Source organism: Podarcis liolepis (genome assembly GCF_965112155.1).
Source record: "Podarcis liolepis genome assembly, chromosome: 9".
NCBI classification, from domain to species: domain Eukaryota; kingdom Metazoa; phylum Chordata; class Lepidosauria; order Squamata; family Lacertidae; genus Podarcis; species Podarcis liolepis.
The window spans coordinates 3,417,904-3,436,203 of record NC_139564.1 but is presented as its reverse complement, the minus strand read 5'-3'; the positions used below and the strand labels follow the sequence as shown (position 1 = coordinate 3,436,203).

The following is an 18,300-nucleotide window of genomic DNA, read 5'->3' as shown; positions in this document are numbered from 1 at the left end:
GATATCAAATCCAAACTCTTCTTACTGCATAGCCTTTTAGAATCATAGATTTGTATAGTTGGAAAGGACCCCCAGGGTCATCTAGTCCAAACCCCCTGCAATGCAGGAATCTCAGATAAAGTGTCCATGTCAGATGGCCATCCAACATCTGCTTAAAAATCTCCAATGAAGAGATTACAATGGACAATGAACTATATTCTACAGATAACTGAAAAGAGGCCAACTTACACTTATACTTAAGAAGGGACAAATTTAGTAAAAAAAAATTGACTGATTTTATTATTGAATAATGATTATAAGTTATTTGCAATCTTTTTGTCATAAAGATTTTTTTTTAATTACAAGACCTTATGAATGACAAATGATTTTTACACCTGGCTTGAGAGCAGTACATGTGAAAAGGATCTAGGACACGGGTGTCAAACACAAGGCCCACGGGCCGAATCCGGCCCGCCAGACCCCGTCATGTGGCCCGTGTAGCCACCGCCGGCCGCCAGCCTTCACCTTTTATTATCGCTTTTTTTTTTTTTGACACGAGAAAGCCACCTCTTCAGCACATGCTGAAGCCTGAAAGCCAGAGAACGTCTGCCCTCTAGCAGCGCCGGCCATTCTACACAGGAAACCTCCACTTTACATGCATTCATGTAAAGTCCTACAGATACAACCGGCCCTTTGAGGGTGACCAAACTGCTGATGCGGCCCCCGATAAATTTGAGTTTGACACCCCTGATCTAGGAGTCTTGGTTGACCACAAACTTGACATGAACCAACAGTGTGACGCGGCAGCTAAAAAAGCCAATGCAATTCTGGGCTGCATCAATAGGAGTATAGCATCTAGATCAAGGGAAGTAATAGTGCCACTGTGTTCTGCTCTGGTCAGACCTCGCCTGGAGTACTGTGTCCAGTTCTGGGCAGCACAGTTCAAGAAGGACACTGACAAACTGGAACGTGTCCAGAGGAGGGCAACAAAAACGTCAAAGGCCTGGAAACGATGCCTTATGAGGAACGGCTAAGGGAGCTGGGCATGTTTAGCCTGGAGAAGAGGAGGTTAAGGGGTGATATGATAGCCATGTTCCAATATATAAAAGGATGTCACATAGAGGAGGGAGAAAGGTTGTTTTCTGCTGCTCCAGAGAAGCGGACACGGAGCAATGGATCCAAACTACAAGAAAGAAGATTCCACCTAAACATTAGGAAGAACTTCCTGACAGTAAGAGCTGTTTGACAGTGGAATTTGCTGCCAAGGAGTGTGGTGGAGTCTCCTACTTTGGAAGTCTTTAAGCAGAGGCTTGACAACCATATGTCAGGAGTGCTCTGATGGTGTTTCCTGCTTGGCAGGGGGTTGGACTCGATGGCCCTTGTGGTCTCTTCCAACTCTATGATTCTATGATTCTATGATTCTACTGTTTGTAGTTTTCCCCGGAGGCAGAGGAAAAGAACAAGAATCATACTCAAATTCACAGTCAAGAACTTCTTTATTGCTTGACTGGTTGCACAAGCATTTCTATTACTATTATATACAAGCTATTTACATTCTTTCTTTATCTCTCCAGCACGGTATAATCTCTGTCCAATAAATAACAATCCTGACTCAGCAAAAATCACAGTATCAGCAGCACACATTGTCTTACTGCCAACCTTGTTATGAGCATGCATGGTGACAGCATGTGTGTGTGTGTGCTTTTGTCATGCAGAAATTGCAGCCTTCAACTTCCTCCCTTTATTTGCACCTCCAGCTGACACTAATCAAGCCTAGAGTACCACACTAAAGAAAAATTCTGGAACCCTCTTTAAAGCTTCCAGGAACTTTTTTCTGTTTCTTTAAGAATGTTTTCTTAACAAAGCAAGCTGTGTGGATTTTTTGGGATGCAGAAAAAGCTTTCAGCAAAGTGAATTGCGTATTTCTGATTAGAGTTTTGCAAAAAATGAACTTTGAAGATAATTTTATTAAATGGGCAGGATCAATTTATTAATCACAGTCAGCTCAAATAATTGTTAATGAACAACTGGCTAAACTCTGAGATACAGAAGGGTTAAGACAAGGTTGTCCATTGTCTCCATGATTTTTCATTTTGGTTTTGGAAGCTTTGCTTAGAGATATTCGCCAAGGTGAGAGAATTAGGGGGATAAAGATTTTAAAAGAAAATTACAAGTTACAGTCCTTTCTTTGCTGATGATCTGATGATAGTTCTGGAAAACCCATTACAGTGAGCGGAGACTCTGTGGATAAGCTAAATGAATTTGGCATGCTAGCAGGTTTTAAGGTTAATCATCAGAAAATGAAGATGTTAATACAGAACCTAAGGACAGAATATCAAAAGGCCTTGTTGGAGAACCAACTGGATTTCAAATTGTCAGTAGAGATCACTTTATTAAACGTGTCATATTAAAAATTTGGAATAAATATAAACCTAGGTTGTGCTAAAAGACACCTTTATGGATTTCATCACAAGAAACTTTCTCCAGAAAAGAGATGACGGGCAAAGAGAAATGGACAACATATCAATAATCATTAATTGCATCAAGGAGCCTATAAAATTAAAACAAGAGAACAACTAATAGTGGAAAGTTGAAATTTTCAGTGGTTTTCTTATATACAATGAACATCAAGGTTTAAATAGGATTAAAAGACTTTCGGTAAAGAGCAAGGCGAATGGACTTTGAAATTCAGTTGTGCGCAGATGATGAACATGTTATTGTGGAAATGTATAAACTTTTGTTGAAATTTGAAACAGAAGAAGTTAAAGAAAGCATGATTAAATGGGCAAAAATGGTTATAATATACAGGTGGAACATATGTGGACAAAAGGGTTAAAATTCATATTCTGTTATGAAATTAAAGAGAACTTTTATAAAATGATGTATTGTTGGTACTTAACTCTTGAGAACCTGTAAATGGAATGTATAAGGGTATTTCAAATGTTTGCTGGAAGTGTGAAGAACATGAAAGGACATTTTATTATGCTTGTCGGACATGTAAAAAGGCCAAAAAAATTTGCATACAATTACATACATTGACACAGCAGAATTTAAAAGTTAATATCCTATTGAACCCAGAACCTATTCTTTTAGGGTTACTGGATATCCAATTGGGAAAGGATTTTGGAAGATTATTCCAATATATGGTTGCAGCACCGAGATTGTTGCATGCAGAAAGATTAAAATATAGAACCCTACTTACTGTGGAGGAATGGGTAATAAAATTATTGGAATTCACTGAGATGGCAAAGTTAACATGACAAGGTTCAGCACAGGACTTTCTCTGAAAGACGCTAACAGAATTAGACCATTTTAAAGGAGAGATTCAATTGCAGCAGCGATGAAACAATGGACAAAGTGGGCACCGATCTGTGAACAAAATCTTCAACCCACACTTGGCAGAAATATTAACTGAATGGAACCTGGTGGACACTTGGTAGGCACTGCATCCAGAAGGCACGGAATTCTCATGTTTCTTCCGTAAATCAATGTAATGCATAGAAATAATAATAATAATAATAATAATAATAATAATAATAATAATAATAATAATTTATACCCTGCCCATCTGGCTGAGTTTCCCCAGCCACTCTGGGCAGCTCCCAATCAAGCGTTAAAAACAATACAGTGTTACATATTAAAAACTTCCCTGAACAGAGCTGCCTTAGGATGTCTTTTGAATGTCAGGTAGTTGTTTATCTCTTTGACATCTGATGGGAGGGTGTTCCACAGGGAGGGCGCCACTACCGAGAAGGCCCTCTGTCTGGTTCCCTGTAACCTCACTTCTCGCAATGAGGGAACCGCCAGAAGGCTCTCAGCGCTGGATCTCCGTGTCCGGGCTGAACGATGGGGGTGGAGACGCTCCTTCAGGTATACAGGACCGAGGCCGTATAGACCTAATATTAATACTAAAGGGCAGGTGGTGGGTGCAGAAATTGGGTCTATAATGGTCTCTGATCATTCACCAGTCTCCATAACTTAAATTTTCAAACACTCCCCCCCCCCCAGCACCTGGAACTGGTACTTTAACACTGGTCATCTCACTGGTGCAGTCTCTAAAGAATGGTTAACGAAATCTTTGAACCTTTACTTTAAAGAAAAATGACTTGCCAGACATAGGCACCCTTATATTGTGGGGCGCAATGAAGAGGGCACTGCATAGGTGTGACAAATGCATGAATAGAAGACTAAGATTCTCACTGCAGAAATTAAAAACCTTGAGCTGATATACCAAAGGACAGAAACAGCCCAAATCTCTGAGAACTTTGAAAGCTGCGCATGCAAAACTGCAGCTCTTAGAAACTGAATAAAATATATGTTTGTAATCGTTCAAAAATAAAATTGCAGTAACTTTTGAAAATATATAAATATAGTATAACAGATCTGAAATAAACATTTTCCTGGGCTTATGCTTTATGTGGCATGCTGATTGGATATGATGAGCAGCCAATCAGGAAATGGTATAGCCTAAATGGGAGGAGTTTTGGAATGCCTGACATCACAAGGGAGGTGGTTCTTAGCCAGTGGGAGGATGAAACAACCTTAAGAAGAAATTAGAGAAAAGATTGTTCCATGACAACACCAAGGTATCCAAACAGAAAGAGGTCTGATGGGTGGAACACTTTCCTTACAAGCTATGATATTTGCAGGGACTCATTCCAGGGCCAAAAGGTCACCAAGAGGGAAAATGATAGGGAGCTCTTATAAACTACAGATGGTTTTTCTCTTTTAAATACTAGAATTCAGGTCACCCAATGAAAGTGACTGGTGGTATATTCTAGGGCTGTGTACAGGTGCCCTGCTCTGACTCATGGTTCCAGGTTGAAAATCCTGATCCAGATCATGATCCAGAAAATACAATTCTTTGGGAAAACCAATTTACTAGCATATCAAGGGCTGCTAGTTGAGATTGCTTTGAAACGGGATTAGACAACAGTCCTCTTCTTTCTTTAAGCCACGGCATCAGATGTTAGGCTGGGACTTTGCAAAAAATAAAATAAAAAAAATGGCACACTTGGAGAGCCTGGAAAACAGCTTCCCCTACTTCTTTTCCAGGACCAACACATGGTCTCCAAAGTCAATTGGATTTCTCCAACTGAGACTGGATCTAGTACTCCATCTTTTCTGATGATCAGGAGGTGGTTATATAATTAAATGAATATACCTTCCAAGGTGGGGAAGATGTGGCCCTGTGATGGAGGGAGTTGACACCCAGGAACATCTGAAGACCTCATAGGTCCCACACTATCTATTAAATAGTGAACATCTTACTGGAGTTCTGTAAGCTAGATGTCCAGGAGTTAAGGGAGAGGGATAGGATGCAAAATGAGAATGTGCTATATTACCTAAAACAATTTTTAAAAATGCCTTGGAATCCATATGGAACATCTCTTTTGGTTTAAAACTGAGATTTAGCCAGAAAAAGAAAAAGAAAGACGTTTCAGTTATATTGGACTCAACAACATCTTTATGTTGGTTTGTCTAATACTGAGAATTGCCGCTCTATACCTAATGTGTTAGGATATTTCCGTTCCACCTTAAAAGGGAGCAGGCTTTGTGAGTCACAGAGTCTGCGCATTTCCTGTTCACAGGATGTTTATGTTTTCTGTTGCTTTCGTTTCTCTCTCTGTGTGTCTGGAGACACTGAAACAGGCAGTCATGTTTTTTTGTTCTGATCAACGCTGAATAAAACTTGAAAATAATGCTCTCCTGAGTGCGACTTTTGCTGTGCATTATCTGCTGATAGAGTGTGCATGAGCTCTGGAAGCTCGTGTCGCTAATTGCTGATACTGTATCTACGGGAGATCAATGGATCGTCCGGCAGCCGGCTTGGGGGCCATGATGGACTTTGTCTCCCTGGCAGTATCCCAACAGTTGACACCCAGGCACATCTGAAGACCTCATAGGGCCCACACTATCTATTAAATGGTGAACATCTTACTGGAGTCCTGTAAACTAGATGTCCAGGAGTTAAGGGAGAGGGATAGGATGCAAAATGAGAATGTGCTATATTACCTAAAACAATTTTTTAAAATGCCTTGGAATCCATATGGAACATCTCTTTTGGTTTAAAACTGAGATTTAGCCAGAAAAAGAAAGACGTTTCACTTATATTGGACTCAACAACATCTTTATCTTGGTTTGTCTAATACTGAGAGTTGCCGCTCTATACCTAATGTGCTCATAGCCTTATTCTCCATTTGTTGTTGTCTCATTCTAGCTTGTTGTTTCACAGACAAGACTGAGAGGATGGGGAAGCCAGCGCCCGCAAAGCCTGCAAAGCCTGCAAAGGCTGCAGCACCCGCAAAGGCTGTAGCTCCAGCGGGAGCAGAACAAAAAGGAACTGGAGGTCTGTATACAGCACAGTCATATGGGATGAGGTGTCTCTTAAAGTAGAGGAATGCACGGGAAAGGGAAGTTGATGGGGAGACAGGTAGAAAGTGGAACCAGACATGTTGTGCCAGGGAAGAGTGTGGAGAGAAGCCTACGCAGCCACTTGGGTGCCAGAGATCCACTAAGCCCCATAGAAACCCCAGGATTCAGCCCACTCTTTGCTGCTGGCTGTTGTGTTCCTTTACTGTGTGCAGTCCAGAATGGCTCTACCATTAGGCAGAATGAGGCAGTTGCCTCAGGTAGCAAGTGCTGGGGTGGGTAGAGATGTGTAGATCACACAAGCCGCACTGCACCTCCTCAGTTAGCCTGCTGCCCCTTCAGCAGCATCAAAACAGAGCCCATGGCCAGCCCAGTAAAGCTTCTGTTTGTGGAATTATGTGTACAGAGGGAGTATCTTGTCCAGGGCGTTGGGTATAGGAGGTGCAAGGGGCTTCAGCTATGTAAATATGTTGAGGCAAGGATCTCGGGCCCTGCAATATTGAGGGGCTAACATCCCCAACCATCACTGGGCACCCTAAGTGTGCCCCCACCCCTGCCTGGGAGACAAGGAGCCAGGAGGGCGTTGGGACAAGCGAGGGGATCTTCACCTTCTCTCCTCCCAAACTCCATCCCAGGAGTCAAGAGGGGCCTGGGAGTAGTGAGGGAGATCTTTGCCTTCACTCCTTCCAGCCTCTGCCTGGTATCCTGGGAGCCGGATGGGGCTGGAACAAGCGAGGGTGAATATCGCCTTCTTTGCTCTGCCTGCTCCTTCCTGTCCAATGCCACACTTTTACAGATTTCCACATTTACAAAAAGAAAACAGCCAAATAAATTTATTCATAAACACCCTTTCCCCCCTTCCATGGTTCCTTCTAATTATTATCCTCCTGCTACTGCAAATTCTAATTACTCCACATAAGTTACTCCATTTAAGTATAACTTACTCCATATAAATTATTTCTCACTTTCTCCCAACTTAATTATATACTGCTGAATTTACTTTAATTCTGCTAGCATTTTTATTTGCTAGTCATCAGAAAATCTCATCCAGCACTTCCTGCTGGATACGGATAATGGAGGATGACAGAGACTGCTTGCTCTGAGCAGCCTGATTGCTGTGAGAATTGAAGAATGGGGATAAGGCAAAGCACCTTCTCAAAAAAAGCCTGAAGGAAAGCAAAGAATAATATGCAATCAAGATATTAAAGGAATGATATATCGTTGGTATCTAACAAGGTTAACGCTTACTGGGAAATGATATACAATAAATTGCAATGGATGTTCAAAATAACTTTTGTAAAAAAACCCCCCGGAAACTTTTCTTTCTTTCGTTAAGACATTAGTGTTGCATTAGGAAGAAAAGGGGGTAAGAGGTGGAAGGGGAGAATAGTGACTGGGGTGGGGTGAGGTGGCAATGCTTCACCAGAAGCTTTTCTTTTGGGAATTATAGGGACAGAGCTACCTAAATTGTACGGAAATTTATTTTTGTATGCTACTACAGCAGGAAGAATGCTACTTGCCCCAAAGTGGAAAGAAGCAGTTGTTGTTGTTGTTGTTGTTGTTGTTGTTGTTGTTTAGTCGTTTAGTCGTTTAGTCGTGTCCGACTCTTCGTGACCCCATGGACCAGAGCATGCCAGGCACTCCTGTCTTCCACTGCCTCCCACAGTTTGGTCACACTCATGCTGGTATCTTCGAGAACACTGTCCAACCATCTCGTCCTCTGTCACCCCCTTCTCCTTGTGCCCTCCAGCTTTCCCAACATCAGGGTCTTTTCCAGGGAGTCTTCTCTTCTCATGAGGTGGCCAAAGTACTGGAGCCTCAGCTTCACGATCTGTCCTTCCAGGAAAGAAGCAGAAGTCCCAGCAAAGGGAAAATGGCTAAAAAAACTTATGGAATATGCAGAAATGGTGAAACTTACAGGAAGGATAAGAAATCGAGACAACAAACTTTTTATAGAGGAATCGAAATGGTTTATTGAATCTGTTGAAAACAGATAAAAACAGTAGGAGGATTATTATAATAATGCACAGTTTCATAAGAGTATATATTTAAAATAGATAATTAAATGAGTAAGTTAAATGAATTGGGATATGCAGAATATATTAAAAAATAATTCTAAGGAACCACAGAAAGAGGGGGAAGTCAAACTTTGAAATGTTAAAATGATTGTAAAAACTAATGAAATTTATAAACTTGAAAAGTATAGATTAAAACTTTTTTAAAAAGAAAAAAGATAGAGAAGTTTCCTCAAGTAGCAAGGCATCTCGCCTTGCTTTCTCCATCTCCTTAGCTTCCCAAGGACCCACCCCCTGAACCACTGAGTGTCTCTGGCTGATGGCTACCACAGTGTATGAAAATCATTTTTTCTGCGGAGGCAATGATATGTTGGCTACTGATGGCTAAAGCAGAATTTTCTTTCTTCAAGCATCTGTTTTTCAGGACTTTGTAGCCCTCATGAATTCTCCCATGGGTGAATATATTATCGTATCTGTGATTATCGCCCTTACTGTGTTGACACTGCTGATTTTCCTCTTATGTAAGTACACAATTGGCGTACATTGATACTACTGTTGCGGGCTTTGCTTCAATTCCAATAGCATTTCCAAAAAGAGATGGCAGGATCCACCTTCAATTTACCCATTTCACCCCTCCTTGATTTCAGGGGTTGAGTTACAGCTGTCACCCAGTGAGAGCAATGGCACTGTTTTATTCTCCCTGAATAAGTGAGTTCCAGCGCTTGGAACAGAACCACAGGCTAACACAAGTCCCTGGAACACCCTGGGCAATTCCCTTTCCCAGTTGCCATTCTCTGCTCCTTCCCCAACTAATCCTCATTTGCTTTGGAAGACCCCCCATTCCTGATCCTCGCCACCCTGCCCTCTGCTAGGGCTCCATTCCCCTGAAGGAAAGTGCTTGGGGAAAACAGGCTGCAGAGGATAAGGCCATGGCCAAAGTGGGTGAGTCCAGAGCTTACCTAAATATCTAGATATATGCAGGGCCTTTTTCAGCCAGAATTCATCAGGACTCTGTTCTGGCCCCTCTCAGGTGGGCGCCGTTGCCATTTTAAGAGAACAAGGGAGAAATTCATGGTGAGTTCCTGTGCCTGTTTTTCTAGAAAAATAGCACTAGATAGATGAACACATGACCTACTTGCTTAGCTAATTCATTTTTAAAGGGCACTCCAAAGTAAGCAAATCTTGGGGGGAGGAAATCAAATGATCCAAGAGTTTGCATATTTTAAGCATATGGCAGAGTATGAGGCAGCCTGGCAAATGCACGTCCGTAGGACAAAGAGGAAATGTACATCTAAAATGGAGTCAGCAAACTTTTTCAGCAGGGGACTGGTCCACTGTCCCTCAGACCTTGTGGGGGGCTGGACTATATTTTTTGGGGGGTGAACGAATTCCTATGCCCCACAAATAACCCAGAGATGCATTTTAAATAAAAGGACACATTCTACTCATGTAAAAACATGCTGATTCCCGGACTGTCTGCAGGCCAGATTTAGAAGGCAATTGGGCCGGATTCAGCCCCTGGGCCTTAGTTTGCCTACCCATGATCTAGACACCCAAAAATTTAAAGCTCTCTAAGGAAGGCCAACCATTTAATGACAGAAGCAACAGGCCAAATGTAAACAAGACTTCAGACCACTGTAGGAATGTTCAGGGAGGCAGGACAGAATATATTGTTTATTAATATCCTTCCTAACTTGAGCTATCATGTTCTATAACTTAGCAGAGTTTTACATTCCCCTTTTAAACGCACACCAGATAACTGGTTGCGGGCTTGCTTAAGCTTCTTAATATTAGGTTCCTGGTAAGTCCCCTTATATCCCTCTTAAAAGAATAAACATACCACAATCTTGTGTAAAGTATATAAAAGTGGTTTACTCACACATTCAGTTCACAGATGGATCCCTGAAAACAAAAGTAGTTAAAAAGTACATACATCTGGATCTACCCCATATGGGGGATTAATCCCAGTGACTGCAGACTGGCAGTTACTGCAGTTCACACGACATAAGGAAGATGCATGCCCTTTGCTTTTGTTACCTGAACAGGTAAGGTCATGCCCACCTCTAGTCACATACAAAAGGAAGTATGTCCCAGCCCAGGAGGAAAAAGGAAGTTCCAACTGGCTGGACCAAAAATCCACTCTAGGAAAACAAGGAATGTTGTACTTATGTATCACAACCCACAACCACCAGGGGAGCCACAATCAAGGGCTGGGAGAAGAAAATATTAATAGTAGTCATATTCATGTTTTTGTTGATTTGATGTTTATTTGCATTACAAGTCAGCAATTTAAATTCAATATTAAAAGCAGTTTGAAACCAAGTATCCCCTCCCCCAGCTCATCAGACCAGGGTGCTAGAACACAATTTCTTCATTTCTTTTCTACCTACCTCCTTCTTAGATCAAAGGGAAGTAAAAAAAAGAGCGGAGGTTCAAATGGCAATGGATATGATTCGGACCTTTGTTGTTGGGCTTGATTCAATCCATGAAGACAAGGATGGTAAGCATTTTTTTATGCACATCCTCACATTTGCTAGACCCTATTTAATTGAAACAGGCTTTAATTCCTGTAGTTTGGGATTCATATTGTGTGAGCAATAAATATACTATATTCAATGAAACTCAACACCCAATAGAGTTTATCACTGTTTCATTGCTCAGCAGGAAGAAAAGCAGATGGTTGTGATTCTCACATCTCCCCACTAGAAATGCTGTCCTTCCCCATCAAACTGTAATTCACAATGTTTGTGCTGCTGCAAGATTTTAGCACTAGCACAAGGGAACTTTGCCCCCACTTCTCCCTGCATGCCATCACCAAAGCTGCTCTCCGGGGTGGGGGAAACTTCAGAACAGATTGGAGGGAAAGGGGTGGAAGATTGCACTGCACAAGGAGAAATTCCTGAGCTTACAGAACGCCCTCTTTAGAACTATGTGGAATGCAACCCAATATTCATCAGGAAAAGAGTTTGGGTGCCTGTATTTTCTTAGATTTCAGAAAGCATATTAGAAAACTGTAAAGTAATCTTTGCATATTCAGCTTTACTGTGGGACTCGAGGTGGGAATTGGTTTTTGACCCTGTGATTCCCAGCAGAAAAGGAGGACATAGGAAGGGAACATTAGAGATACTTCACGAGCCAGTTTTAATATGAGAATAGGATAGAAGAAGAGTTTGGATTTCATATCACACTTTATCACTACCCGAAGGAGTCTCAAAGCGGCTCACATTCTCCTTTCCCTTCCTCCCCCACAACAAACACTCTGTGAGGTGAGTGGGGCTGAGAAACTTCAAAGAAGTGTGACTAGCCCAGGGTCACCCAGCACCTGCATGTGGAGGAGTGGGGAAGCAAACTCAGTTCCCCAGATTACAAGTCTACTGCTCTTAACCACTGCACCACACTGGCTGCATGGATTGCATGGGTCTTTGGTCTGATCCAGCTGCAGGATTCTTCTGAGGCCTTTCATTGGTGATCTCAGCCACAGAGAATCAAGTCTGCCCTCATATTCATAAGAACCCGATCCTTAAGCTCTGCTTCTTGTTTCAGGCTAAAGTGTTTTAAAATGCTTGAAAATGGTTTCTTAATATTTGCAGATTGTTATTTCAGATACTCTTTTGCCTTGAACAATTTCAAATCTTTTAGACTTCCAAATACTCGCTGTAGCTCAAAACATATCAGAGGAAATGCGGTATTTTGCCAACAGAAATGATGAACTGCAAAAAGAAATTGGTAAGATACCCTATGATGCTGAAGACTTGTAGTGCATTGGGAACCTGCCCTTAGTCTACACCAGCTGAAAGCCCCTCCTCTAGCCGAAAACTCTTAGAGCCAGAGCAGACTGGTGCCCTCCTTTGCATCCAGCCACCCTAGGGAAACATCAGAGATATTCAGTTCAGTTCTCTTGAACTTTTGAATTGATTTAGCCTCTATGGTTAGGAAAGAAAAGACTTTGCCATTCTTTGCTATAACAGAGACAATCAAAACAGGTCAGCTAAAAGACCTGTACCCAGACCCCAAAGCTAGGTCAGGATAGGGTCCTCCATTAATCTGCACAGGTTTCTAAAGTGGATTCTCCTTCATTGGAACCACTTCTTATATAGCTAATGAATTTTAGGTGGGTTCACATGAGGCAAGATCCATTGACAACAAGAACCTTTATTAAACTAATGGAACTGGACAACAGGGACAAAGCAACTGCTTTATGCATTTCTGAAGTCCTGGGCCACTGCCACTCCCAATGTGATTGGCTTTCTAAACTCCCAAGCTGTGAATCATAACTTAAAGTTAAAGGGCCAATGGCAATAGCCCAGATCCTCAAATGTCCTGTGATTGGATATCATGTCTCGAATCAAAACAGGGTTCTCATCAGGTGCATCATCCTGTGAGCCAGGCTGATCGTTCACCTTGTCCCTGTGCTCTGGTGTGGTAGCAGTGGCTGGAGCTGGGGCATCAGCCAGGTGGCAGCGCATTTGGTCCACAGGCCGGTAGTGGACCTGAACATCAAGTGAACATCCAGCCTTGCAGGAGACTGGTCCGGTCACCCTGGTAAGAGTGGCGGGAATCCAGGCAGGGCCATCCCCATAGTTCCAGATGTCCTGACCAATCCAAGCTCCTTGTCCGCATTCTTGAACCTTACCAACTGAAACACACCCAACACAATGGAAACAGACTCTGCTCTGACACCCTTTGAGATTATCCCATTAAATTGCCTCTCTTGTTTTCTTTTTCTATTCTTTCTCCATATCTGGCTTGACCCAAAGACCACCTTATTGGAAACTTGAATGATGGTTGGGTTATATATGAAAGGACATTCTATTTCTTTTCTCATGAGCAACACTCATGGGTGGATTCCCAAAAAAAGTGTGAGAGGGAAGGCGCCAAGCTCATTTCTTTCGAAACATGGGAAGAACAGGTGAGCATCAAAGCTGAATATAGGAAAGGTAGGGGATCTTCTTGAGCCAAAGGGATCCTACTGTCACTATCCAGTTAAGAAGTTCTTGGTATGCAACCAAGACAGCAACTCCATCAGTCAAGCCATGGGTTGGGTGGGACAGGGAGCAGCTGCTACCATCTGGGACTCAATAAGGTTTCTTGGAGCTGCTGAACTCTAATAAACTGAAGTTGACAGTCAGAAAGGAGGCCTTGAAGGAGGAGGAGTAGATACTTGAGGGGCATCTATCCCCTTGATTGCCTGTAGAGTCTTAATCTGCTATTTGAGATGTACTGAGTGCTCAGAAAGAAGGCTTCCCTCACCACCCTCTGGCATGAGAGTATCATGGAGATAGCTCTAGAGGGGCTTACAAGGTATAAACCCCTCCCAGCCCCTTAGCCCTGGCAGAGGGGCTACTGGGGTGCTACAGGGCATAGACATGTATGAGACCCCATCATTATGCCATCAAGCATACCACAATCAGACTGATTCCAGTGTCTTTGAAACCAACCAACAAACATGGATGCAGAAATTGGAGTATTTGCCACATAGGTCACTGTCCTGCTAGATGTCATCCATATCAGATCACAAATTCCATTGAAGGGATCATTAGGAAATGGATCAAAAATAAAACTGCCAAAATTGTAATGCATTGATACTGCAACCATACGTGAAATACATTGTATATTTTTGATCACTGCTTCCCCAAAATGTGTGAATTGGGCCTTCAATGATGACATCTACTCCTTTTGAAATGTGTTTGTTTTATTCCTGTTGAATGTCTGTAAAGGACTATAGTCTCCAAGAGAAAATACAATGTCTAGAAAGATGTTCTGTTTGTTCCTTCTCTCCACCCCACCTCCTTCTAGCAATTTGTGAATAAGCAAGTAAAAGACCGTAAACGGTGGTTTTGGATTGGACTCTTTAAAGACAATGGAGTGACGTGGACATGGCTGTCAGGGATAGCAGCTTCAATCACGTAAGCTTTTGAAGAAACATTTGTTAATGGTTGCGGATTCAGTTTACATAATTAATTCTTTCCCTCTCCAAATGTACTTTTGCATGCACTTTTCTCTACTACCAAAGACCTACATATGTACTCCTCCACATCATTGTCCAGGTGAGTGACTGCTGCTTCTCACTAGGTTGGAGAGGCAGGAAGGCTACTCTTCCTGCTTCTCTAACCTAATGAATGTGGTAATTCAGAAGAGGGTGAAGGCATCCTTTTAAATGGTTTGTTCTGATTAGCTCAGCTTCAAAAGGAGTTGCAGGAACCTAAAGCTGAGCAACACTGTCTTTAGGAAAATATTTCTACAGTTATCTGCTAAACAATCTGAATAACCAGCAATCTCTAACCTAAAATAATAGCAGATGAGGCATGTGTATGAGAGAGGGTAGTTCATGTCACTCTCTTGGATAGAATCACAGACACATAGAAATTTAGAGTTGAATGACACCCCAAGGGTCATCTAGTCCAACCTCCTGTCAGCTGGCAGTTTAAGACAGTTCATGGTTCCCTTTAAGTATCTAACAACACTTTTCAACCGTGTTGATGGATGTACAAGATCAGAGTAAGATCTCTCTCTCTTTTTAAATGATATTTATTAAAAGTTTAAAGATTACAGAAAAAAGAAAAAAGGACATCAGTAGAGAAATTAACAGAACATACATTACAATACAATACATAAAAAACCATAAAAAGAAAAAAAACCAATACAGCAATACAGCAAAAAACAACACTAAAACACACATCCAATATTCCATATCTTTACCTTTCATTTACTTGTTTCATCAACCTCTTCACACCTCCCTTTTTTGTATTCTAGTTCAATTTAGCTATTTCAGCAAATCCTTTCCATCTTACTCAATCCCCCCCCCCCTATAATTTGCCTTAACCCAACCTGACCTTAAATTTTACAGTTTGGCCCATTAACAATCCATTTTTACTTAATTCTTCATAACATTTCTGCTAAAGCCATATAACTTCATTCCAGCATCCTTCTAACATTCATTAATTTTGCTATATTTTTGTAAATATACTTTAAATTTTTTCCAATCTTCTTCCACCGACTCTTCTCCCTGGTCTCGGATTCTGCCAGTCATTTCCGCCAATTCCATGTAATCCATCAGCTTCATCTGCCATTCTTCCCTGGTGGTTAGATCTTGTGTCTTCCAGTTCTTCGCGATAAGTATTCTTGCTGCTGTTGTAGCATACATAAAAAAAGTTCTATCCTTCTTTGGCACCAATTGGCCGACCATGCCCAGGAGAAAGGCAAATCATCAGCAAATGCTTTCAATTTGTACTGTTTGGCTCCCACTTGTATACCTTTTACCAATTGGTCCCTTCTAATCATATTTAGCAAAACCTCCAGGACCGAAATGAAAAGCAATGGAGAGATTGGGCACCCTTGTCGTGTTCCTTTCTCAATCTTAAATTCTTCCGTCACTACATTGTTCACAATTAATTTAGCCTTTTGTTCTGAGTAAATTGCACCTATACCGTTTCCAAAGACTTGACCAACCCCCATCCCCAATAAATTCTTCTTCATAAAACACCAGGAAATATTGTCAAAGGCTTTCTCCGCGTCCACAAATATCAAAACTGCTTTAGTATTAATCTTCACTTGTAATTTTTCTAAAATATTAATTATATTCCTCGTATTGTCAGACAAGTGTCTGCCCGGAAGAAAGCCCGCTTGGTCTTTATGGATTCCTTCTACTAACACCTTTTTTAATCTTTTAGCCAAAATATCTGCAAAAATTTTGTAATCCACATTAAGCAGCGATATAGGGCGGTAGTTCTTAAGCTGCATCTTTTCAGTCTCTGTTTTCGGTATAGGAGTAATGTACGATTCCTTCCACGACTCTGGTGCCCTTTTCCCTTCCAATATTTCATTACAGACTTCCTTTAAAGGTTGTATTAACCATTCTTTCAAAGATCTATAATATCTAGACGTCAGTCCATCCGGTCCTGGAGATTTGCCCAATTGTAAGATCTCACTCATCCACAGCTTGGTAGTAGAACAGCGAGCTGGTCTGGCATTTATTACCAAGAATAGATTAACAGAGGGTCACTTTCTATTTGTGCAAGGTCTCCTGGATCAAAATCTAATTCCATTCATCTCCATTGTTGCACCCAATACCAACCACTTATCCTTTTGGGTATAGGTATTGGGTAAACTTTACAAATGGGCAGTGGGGTTGTATAATACTAGCTGGGAACTTAAACCCTGTATGCCAGTGGTTCCCAATTACCCTGTTTTCCTGAAAATAAGACAGTGTCTTATATTAATTTTTGATCCCAAAGATGCTCTAGGTCTTATTTTCAGGGGATGTCTTATTTTTCCAAGAAGAAGAATACGGTACACACTTATTGTCTAATTGTGAGTCAGCCAGACTCTGTCAGGGCAGAGCGAGCAGCAGGCGGCAGCTTGTCCTGGTGGCGGCACGGGCTCTCTGATTTAAAGAGACCTCGCACTGCCTGAACAGCTCCGGCTGCACTGCGGCCAATCAGTGAGCTGCGCAGCTGCACCCGCCACTACGGTCCAGAGGAGTCAAACGCCTTACGGTAGCTTTGGGGGCCTTATATTCTGGGGAGGCCTTATGTTCGGTGGAGGCCTTATATAACAGCAAGAGGCAAAACTGGAAGTAGTTCTTATTTTGGGGGGATGTCTTACTTTCGGGGGGAAATGGTAGCTAAGTACTGCAGACTCCTTGTTTTTCAAAAGCCAAACCATGGGCCACCCTACCTTTGAACATTTTGATATCTCTGTGGCAGTTTTTCTTATGTGGATGGTGCCATGGAGCCCCTGGGTGGGTGGTCCGTGGTCCACCAATTGGGAACCACTGTTGTATGTGATCTTAGACTTGATCAAAGGGCAGATCCAACCCAAACATCTCATGGGAGTAAAAAACACCTATTACACCATTATTATTAACATCAATTTAATAGATTCCTGGAGAGCTAAAAATAAGGGAGTTACAGATTTACACTTACCACAGAATCTTCGTGCTGTGTAGTGGGACTTGATTCAATATACAATGGACACTGGAGAATGCAAAGCCTTAGCAGAAGTGACAATAAGTGTGGGGCTAGGATGATACCTTTATCAACTATGGATAATTTATTAGAGTAAAGTTAGAACCGTCATGTAAGATTTTGATAAGATCCATATGTGGTTATACATTTGTGGTTATAGATTATATTTTGTATTTCATTTGAGGACATAGCTATTTTTGTTTCTGTATAGTGTCATTGCTATCCTCATGCATCGGGTGGGTGATGGATGTGAAAAGTTTTTATATGCTCACAACAATCACTACTATGTTATCTCTCCTACAAGAGAGTATGGATCTCTCTTCCAAAATTCTCTCTCCAACACCCACAACGGTACAGAGCAGATCTGAGGTTAGAATTCTAAAATATGGGGAGAAAAATCCACCACAATTATGGATGGATGTTAAGAGAGAAAAAGCTGGACATCTTTTTAATGGTAGAAGCCACAGGGAGCGGGTGAGGAGGTAGACACCCAATCTTGATTGATCAGTGCTGCTGTTTCTTTTCTTTTTAGGTACTGGAATGCCGGGGAGCCAAGACCAGGAAACTGTGGTGCATTGACTTTTCAATGTGGAAGCAATTGCTGGATAGCATCACACTGTGGGAAGCACATACGGTATATTTGTAAGAAGGTGCCTAATGATGTTTGGCTCTAAGAAGACACCTTTAAGATGAATGAAACTGGATCGCATAATCTCTACACAAAAACAAGAGATCACCCACCCCACTGTTTTAATGCACAGTCCACACTCTGCCATCAAGATTATGGGACTCTTTGGCATCAGCCCTCAAAGTCACCTTGAAAACTCCTTATTCTGCAAGCACAGACGTAGATGGCTACAAAAATAAAGAATGGAAGCGTCCAATCATAGCCTTTGTTTAATGCATTTACAGTGGTACCTCGGGTTAAGTACAGTGGTACCTTGGGTTAAGAACATAATTAGTTCTGG

At 41.7% G+C, this 18,300-nt stretch overlaps 2 protein-coding genes across 3 annotated transcripts in view; both read left to right on the top strand.

Annotated features, from left to right (window-relative positions):
- Positions 1-4,460: 4,460 nt before the first annotated feature.
- The window catches only part of LOC310685893 (CD209 antigen-like protein 2), a gene marked incomplete at its 3' end in the record, with an annotated part of 285,718 nt that continues 271,878 nt past the window's right edge, over positions 4,461-18,300 (top strand). Inside the window, exon 1 of one of the 2 annotated variants that reach the window (XM_083458976.1) lies at positions 4,461-4,565. The remainder of the gene's footprint in view (positions 4,566-18,300) is intronic. The other variant, XM_083458977.1, reaches the window with a different exon arrangement.
- On the top strand, positions 5,035-18,216 carry LOC310685939 (CD209 antigen-like protein D). The gene is made up of 8 exons (XM_083459088.1): positions 5,035-5,117; positions 6,200-6,328; positions 8,777-8,887; positions 10,768-10,866; positions 12,006-12,092; positions 13,124-13,275; positions 14,163-14,272; positions 17,865-18,216. The coding sequence occupies exons 2-8, from the start codon at positions 6,229-6,231 to the stop codon at positions 18,004-18,006; spliced, it is 801 nt and encodes a 266-aa protein (XP_083315214.1). The 5' UTR covers positions 5,035-5,117; positions 6,200-6,228; the 3' UTR covers positions 18,007-18,216.

What these genes read in the sequence shown, in the direction of transcription:
- LOC310685939 (XM_083459088.1), top strand. Translation starts at nt 6,229, where the DNA reads ATGGGGAAGCCAGCGCCCGCAAAGCCTGCAAAGCCTGCAAAGGCTGCA. An exon ending in AATCCATGAAGACAAGGATG is followed by an intron (nt 10,867 to 12,005) that starts GTAAGCATTTTT and finishes CAAATCTTTTAG; the next exon opens with ACTTCCAAATACTCGCTGTA. An exon ending in TGAACTGCAAAAAGAAATTG is followed by an intron (nt 12,093 to 13,123) that starts GTAAGATACCCT and finishes CTTGACCCAAAG; the next exon opens with ACCACCTTATTGGAAACTTG.